General features: G+C 36.4%; 1 protein-coding gene across 2 annotated transcripts in view; it reads left to right on the top strand.

Moving 5' to 3' along the window:
• The first annotated feature begins 731 nt into the window (after nucleotides 1–731).
• Nucleotides 732–8235, top strand: part of zgc:154058 (Transmembrane protein 150A-like) — a 58074-nt gene continuing 50570 nt past the window's right edge. The window contains exons 1-3 of one of the 2 annotated variants that reach the window (XM_052090122.1): nucleotides 732–922; nucleotides 1216–1247; nucleotides 3482–3676. In XM_052090122.1, the coding sequence (XP_051946082.1) occupies nucleotides 3612–3676 (65 nt within the window). In that variant the 5' untranslated portion in view covers nucleotides 732–922; nucleotides 1216–1247; nucleotides 3482–3611. Of the gene's footprint in view, nucleotides 923–1212; nucleotides 1248–3481; nucleotides 3677–8235 lie in introns of both variants that reach the window. The other variant, XM_052090121.1, reaches the window with a different exon arrangement.

The raw sequence follows: 8235 nt of genomic DNA, 5'->3' as shown, positions 1-8235 counted from the left end.
TAGGTAGTAATGTTGGTCTTTGTTTAGGGAGTTTTGGAAAAAAACATAAAAAAGTCTGCAGAAACTGTAAGTTATAAAAACTGTATGTTTGGCCAACATAATTACAAACAGCCAAATGAATTATCAGCAACGTAAAGGTGCACACAGTCATTTTTCTTCATTAAACTAGTTTTATTCCTTCAGAAATTGAACAAAAGATGTAAGATGAAGATGAAGACTCCAGTCATATCAGTAACCGTATAAAAGCTGTTTAAACATGAAAAGGTCCCCTCCTGGGGGCTGCCATGTTAGGATCACATGACAAGACCCATACAATCTCAGTAACCACCCTGATATTGGACACCTTCAGTTATGAATTAAATGAATCATGGCTGACTGTGAATAGTACATTTCTACAGTGGTATTGGTAACTGAAAACTATTGATTTTGAATGATGTTGCATCCATGCCCCTAGGTGTTATTGTCCAAGACCACATGTTAAAACAATTACTGAGTGAACCTTTAATTCAAATAATTTTCAACAAGCACGTTTTGACATTACGTCAAACTACCTCTTCACGCTACCCCTTCTTACAAAATGTACAGTGCTATGTTATATAGTACACTTAAATGGGAGATTATGAGTATGTAGGTGTGTGTTAATGTGTTAAACTTAAACATGGAGGAAGGAGGCGGAGCAGTGCGAACAGCTGGACTGTTTTAAGTTCGCATTCAGTCCACACGGCGGGACACGAGACAGCGCTGATCTTCTGAACGGAGCGCTCGAGACCGGAGCAGAGGAAAACGACTCAGAGAAACATTCCGCTGGACGTTTGAGGAGAATGATAAACCTGTAGCGGTTACAAGATTGATGTAACCTGCCTCTGAACAGTCACAGTTGGAAGAGACGCGTCTGCTGCTGTCTCCTGTCCAAGGGAGTAAGGTGAGAGACACCGTGTCCACACGCTATTGTAAATATATGACTAGTTCACAAATCAGGGTACTCGCGGGACCTTAAAAAGTCTTTTTTATTTATTTATTCATTTTTATTTAAGGCCATACAAGTCTTAAATATCTTAAATAAATTACAAGTCTTAAATTTCACTTGCTGAGGTCTTACATTTTGGGGCGTGAATAGAGGAGACCCTTAAAACAGTTAAACTAATCTCTCTCTCTCTCTCTCTCTCTCTCTCTCTCTCTCTCTCTCTCTCTCTCTCTCATTCCATCATTTAGCAGCTGACATTTGAGTTTAGTTTGAGCGCGCACAGGTAAGCGCATTTTTACTGAATTTACGATGTTATACATGTATAAACCTTCATAAACATTCCTTATTTTACATTAGCTTTGACAATAATTGTAAAGCTAACAGAACTACTCAGCTGCAGAGTTACACCTGTTACATCTCACATCTCCATCTCTCTAGATCTGACATATGCAGTTATTTTCTCTGCCATCTGAATTCGTTTTTGTAGCTTACATTTTTGTAATAACATAAAACACAATAATCATATAATTATATTATATAAGTATTATAATATACATAATATGAAAATATATGATATATATATTTAATATTTAGTAGATAATCTGTTTTCAATATACATCATAATTAATTATGCAGCACTGTCTTGTCCATTTTAATTTAAAACCGCTGTGCCAGGTTACCGGGCTCTACGTCTGACTCACATGTTTAAATGATCAAAATATAAGGCTTGAGTCGCTTGTTTCCTTAGATTATTTATTTAAATCAAAACGAACAACAAAAAAGACTGTCAAACTAAACATGAGGTTGAAGACTGTGTCGGTCCTCTCTCATTACTGTCCGCCCGTAGGTTAAGACCCAAAGGACCTCTTCAGACACACCTCTTCCTCCTTCCACAGCTGACCGAAATCTAAATGAATCAGAACAGCTAAATACATAAACAATTAATAAATCCAAATGACTATTCTCAAAATAAATAAATCATCTAAATGATAAAATAATTAAACACAAAAAATTGGCTCCGACAAGCACAGTTCCCTTTCATAATTTAATCTGTTAACAATTTCAATATATATTGTCAACTTCAAACAGACATTTTTAAGGTAACTGATGAGTTTTGACTTTTACTTGAGATATTTCACACAAAAATTCAAATGTCATCACTTACCTTCATGGTGTTGCAAACCTGTATGACTTTCTTATTTCAGTGGATATCAAAAGGAGATATTAGGGAGTTTCAGTCACCATTCACTTTCATTGAATGAAAAAAAGATGCAGTGACAGTGAATGAGACTAAACATTTTGCTTAACGTCTCTATTTTTGTTCCATGCAGGGAAACATTTATACAGACTCAACGGTGAGCAGTGATGACAGAAATTTCATTTTTAAATGATCTACCCTTTAACTACCCGATAAAGTATTTGTTAAAGAAGAAATATAGAAATGTTATTCAGCAAATGCAGACTTTATTCAGCACCATTATTTATTTATAATGAGAATGACAACGATGCTGTGCAGGATAGACGTACAGTCTCTTCCATGAGCTGCACAGTGGTTTAAAGTGTTTTTGAAAAAAATATAACGGAGTTGTGGAAAATCATATGGGATCTTGGAGCTTTTTACAGTTTTATACCGTGCATGCCATTGAACAGATGGTAAGTCTATCCCTCACAGCCTTGTTTCCATTCCCATTAAATATCAAACATGGAGTTACTGTGAATAAAAATGTCAGCGCATGCACAGTAAGTGGTGGCAGAAAGCCTGCTGATTGTTGTGTTAGATTTGACAGATTAGATGATTAAACGAAAGTATGACACAAAACCATCATAAATACAAACATACGCTTAGCGATACAATTACTATAATGAAATTAGTTAATAACAAACATGTAATCATGTTTGCTATCATTTTTGCTGCAAAGATGTGAGTTGAAATGATCTCCGAAGTCCAGTCAGCTCTGTTTATGGCTTGATGCCACAGCAGTCAATGAGAGCCCTCAATATAATTTTTCAAAAACGTAATCCGATAAAAGTTTACTTTTTGCACACTAATTCCTTGTTTGATGTAAATGGTGACGTTGCTAAAGGATTGGTTTAGTGCATCACAGCTTGCTGGAAAGCAAGTGTCTAAAGAGAGGGGTCAGAATATAGGCTACATACTTTAAGCTACATAAAATTACAATACAATAACATTTAAAAAACATGTCCAGAGACATCCAAGTAGCCTCAGTGGTTTTGTATTTAACTGCTGATTAATTATTGAATGTTTTTTTTAATTGCGAAAGTGGATCTTAAATGTTTCTTTTATTTGGCCTTATAAAGTCTTACATTTCATTCCTTCGAAGCTGCAGATAGCCTGCAACTTCACTTCACTGGTTACTTGGTAACCATTCTGCCTGGTTACCAAAAAGATTCACTCTAGATGAATTTGAAATAGGATATCTTACAGTTTTAAGGAACAGTCCATACATTGGCATCAGTGTGTTTCTAATTGTAAAGCATATTCAATTTTCCTCACAGATATGTATAGGATGAGCCTGTTTGGGGTCGTGCAAAGAGTATAAATGCACATTGATGAGCAAAGAGAGACAGGCTGGCGAAGGCGAAAGAAGTGGATGTTTTGAGGGTCCCTGAGGATCTTGTGCTGGAGATGTCTCTGTGGATGTTCTTACCTGTCAGCCTCCCAGCTCTCACCATCACTGGAATATGGGTTGTGTGAGTCTATCTTTATTTCATATCAGATGGAATGATTATGATTGTAATAAGTGTGGATGAAGTGTCAAGGATGCTGTGATTTATGATTACATAACTCTGACTACTTAAGACTACTTACATTTTATAGATTCACAGCAATTTAACCATGTCCATTCAATGGACATCAGATGGACATATGCGACATGTCTTAGATTGAACATATAACATGTCAGTTTATATAATGTGTCAGTTTGGTGAATGTCAGCTAAATGGGTCTAGAAGTTGGTATTAAAAATGCCAAGACAGCCTTGTAGTTCTGTATGCCACAGATTATTTTAATGGTTTGATATAGCCAATATGTTGCAGTCAGTGCATTTTTATGCAGTTATCCCTATTTGTCACCAGCATATGATGCATTTTGAATAGTGGTCTACAACATACTCTATGCATGACTTCCAACAAGGCTTTTTGTCTAGCTCAACCAGCAAGATTTCCTTAAACCAGCATTACATGAAAATTCATACTGGTCGACCAGTTTCACCAGTTAAAACAATGATCAGTTAAATGTATACTTGGGCATTTATGACATAATATTGATTTCAACAAACAATAATTTCAACTTGTACTTCATTTATATAAAAAAGAAGCAAAAATCATGGACATGGTACAGTAAGGCACTTGCAATGGAAGTGAATGTTACTTGTCCATAAACTTTAAAATACACATTATGCGTGTTAACATGATTTAGTGTGATTAAATTGTGTACTAACGTTAGTAGTGGAAAGTTATGTTCAATTTTACAACTTTGTTGCCATGACGACACAACAAGTCAGATTAAAATCATGTGTAATAGATAATTTATCACACTAAAATCCTGTTTACATAATGTTTTTTTAATTCTTGTCGCTATACTTTTTAAATAGTGTGTGTTTTTATGTTTATGGATTGGCCACATTCACCCCCCATTTTATATAAACGAGGGATGAGTTTAAAATATTTTCTGTGGTAATCAACATTATGCTTCAAATGCTGTTGACTGAGCTTGTATTGAACTTGTATTGAACCAGAAACATTCATTTTCGTTTTGCTGGTGACAGCATGGCTCTGCTGGTCCACAGCTAAAACCAGAACAAAACAGTATAAACCATGGGAGTTGCACGCTGGTTAAGCTGGTCTTTTCAGCAGGGATATCGCTGTTCGGTTTAGACTGCATAAATGTTGCATAGTTTGAAATATTTATTATTGAATGCTTTGACCAAGATTTCCCTCTCCCTGGAGAAGGTTATTTTGTATCTATTTTGAGAAATCTCAAAGCTCTCTTGCAAACATTAATTTTTTTTCAATGTTACTTTTACATATTCCTATACCTAGTCTCTTGGGGGTGAGCTATTCATAAAACTGCCACAAACTTGCCCATAGCTGACTCATCTTAGCTTGCCTGAAAAATGCTGAGGACTTCGAGGTCATTATTAGCAACATTGTCATGGTACAGCAATGGAGAGAGAAGCTGTGATGTTCTGGAAGAACACCATGCATGATCAAGCATGTGAATGCTAAGAAAATTGTGATGAATGGTTCCGTGTAATAAATAAGGAAATCGGGATGAGGGACTTTGGCTCCAAGTATGTGATCAATGGTAAAAGACCCAGGGGATACAGAAAACCTTTTATTCTTTTTATTTGCTATAAGGTACAGTGCTGTGCACGCGTCTCTTTGCTTGTCCTCATTTCCTTCCCATGGAATGCTTGCAGGCTCCCTGTTTTGACAGGGAGTTCAAGGTCCCCTTCCTCTCCTGTAGAGCCTTGAGAGTGAACTGACTGAGGTGGTTACATAAACCCAATGCAGGGAGAGCAGCATCAGCGACTTCTAATTTACTATGCCAGAGAGAGAGGGAGAGAGGGAGGGAATGTTTTGTTTATTCTTTCCATGACTCCTGTAGTGACGGTCTGGAAGAAGTTCCCAGTACAACATGGACTAAACTTCTCCTGTTCCAGGAAGGTTATGAATAAGGATAACTCTGCTCACTCATCCCACAATGATGTACTGTTCTGTGCAGGGTTAAACATACTGTTTATGCAAACAACACTGTCCATTTATATTAACAACAAAAGCTTTAAAGGGATAGTTCACCCAAAAATTCTCTCATCATTTACGCACCCTCATGACATTTGTTTCATCTGCTGAACACAACAACATTTTTAGAAGAATATTTCTGTTGGTACATACAATGCAAGTGAAGGTCCAGAAATCACATATAGTAATCCAGACTCCAGTGGATAAATCAATGTGTTCAGAAGAGATATAATAGGCTGGGTGAGAAACAGATCAATATGTAAGTCAGTTTTCACTATAAATTCTCCTTCCTGCTCAGTAAATCTCCACTTTCACTTTCAGATTCTTCTTCTTGTGTTTGTGGAGATTCACATTTTTCATGCATATCGCACCCTACTGGGCAAGGAGTAAACAATTCTGTATAAAATGACTTAAATGTTGATCTGTTTCTCACCCACACCTATCATATTGCTTCTGAAGATATGGATTTAACCACTGGAGTCATATGGATTACTTTTATGATGCCTTTATGTGCTTTTTGGAGCTTGAAAATGTTGGCACCCATTCACTTGCATGGACCTACATAGCTCAAATAGTCTTTTAAAAATCATAATTTGTGTACTGCAGAAGAAACAAATTCATCCACATCTGGAATGAGGGTGAGTCAATTATGAGAGAATTTTCATTTCTGGGTGAACTGTTCCTTTAAGGTGTATATTTTTAAAGCTTTAGGCTGCTTGAGTGTGCAAGCTAAAAGCTGATAATACCAGGGTTACATTGTCCTCAGTTGTTGTGAAATAGATTTGGGAATAGTGCAGTCTGCGTCTCTGGCTGTTACCCATCAGATCACAGGTCTGGTTTGATCAGAGCTCCAGGTCATTAATTTCTCACACATACACAGGCTTGCTGTGAATGCACAGCACCAGGTCTTTGTGCGAGTCTTGTTGCAGGTCTTGTGACCCAAGTTTGTGATGCTGAAGGGAGGAGGTGTGGACATCGACAGAGTCAGCCATCCATCTCAGAGATTTAAAAAAAAGAACAAAAAAAAGCAATTAGTCTCCAGAAGGTTCATAAAGGTCATTAAAAATATGTGTTTTATCATCATTTTAGATCTATGAAGTATCACTCTCACTAGTTTCTCAAGTTTCATTTTCACAAAAAAAAAAAACACATTTATATTGTTCTCTTTAATAAAAAGCTGTATTTGAAAGAACAAAAAAATGTACATAAAAATAGTATCTTTATATACAGTATATACATTATACAGTATACAATAATACATATACAGCTGAAGTGAATAAAAAAGATCTGAAGCCATTTAGTCCAGATAGAAGTTGAAAAAATAATTGTAAAAGAGAAATATGCAATGTTGTGCCATGCTCAAAATAAAAAAGTTAAAGGGGATGACAAGTATCATAAACGTTTTACTATTTGCTCTGTTACAAGTTCCTCTATCTCTGTGATGTTGAGAGTGACCTGGTAACGGTCTGCATGGTTGTTCGTAACACTGGGCAGATGGTAGAATGTTTGTTTACCAAATTTAATTTCTCTCAGCATTGTGCTAAGTGTAGTATACAGCTCAGGTGGTCTGTCTCGCTGTGGGGACACGCACACACATTTATAAGAGATGAAAACAAAGGTAATTGCTGCTTAGCCCATTGCTGACCCTGCATGCTGTCAGTTGCAGTTACACTGGACAAATGCAAATGTGTTTGTGTGTGTTTGTCAACAGTTAGATTAGCATGAATGAAAGATGGGCTGAGATCGTATCCGATAGTAGGTGCTGTGGGTGTGTTTACCATCTGTTTAGTGCTCACCCTGCAGAAAAGACCAGCATTTTGTGTTTTCAATGCTGGTCTCCAGCATGGGATGTTGGGAGGCTTCTGAACTACTGTAGCTTAAAGGGATAGTTCACCCAAAAATTCTCTCATCATTTACTCACCCTCATGCCATCCCTGATACTGTATGTATGATATTCTTTCTTCTGCAGAACACAAATGAAGATTTTTAGAAGAATATCTCAGGCTCTCTGGGGAGGTTGTGGGGCAGTCCATCAGATTATTATTATTGTTTTATATATAATTTTTTTTTCTGTTGTTGCTGTGGTTGATTTCATTTTATACATATATATATATATATATATATTTCATACAGATATTTCATACAGATATTCTTATAACTGCACACACATACATGATCCTACACATGCACACATGCTCACACACGCACACATACACACCCTGAACCATCAACTACAGTAAGTTCCCACCTAATAAATACAGACAAACTACACATTAACACATTTTAACACCTATAATCATAACAAATTTCTTTCTTTTTGTCTCATCTTCTTGTCTCTTCTCTATTCCTCTATCTACTTCCTATCTCCCTCACTGTAACATGAGTACTTGGTATTTGTCGCATGTAAATGCTACAATCTTGCTTCCAATAAAAAAAAAAAAAAGAAGACTATCTCAGCTATCTAGGTCCATACAGTGCAAAGTGAAATGGTAGACAGAACTTTGAAT

Source organism: Xyrauchen texanus, chromosome 24 (genome assembly GCF_025860055.1).
Source record: "Xyrauchen texanus isolate HMW12.3.18 chromosome 24, RBS_HiC_50CHRs, whole genome shotgun sequence".
Classification (NCBI taxonomy): domain Eukaryota; kingdom Metazoa; phylum Chordata; class Actinopteri; order Cypriniformes; family Catostomidae; genus Xyrauchen; species Xyrauchen texanus.
Note: the sequence above shows the minus strand (reverse complement) of the source record. Positions and strands in the feature narration are given on the sequence as shown.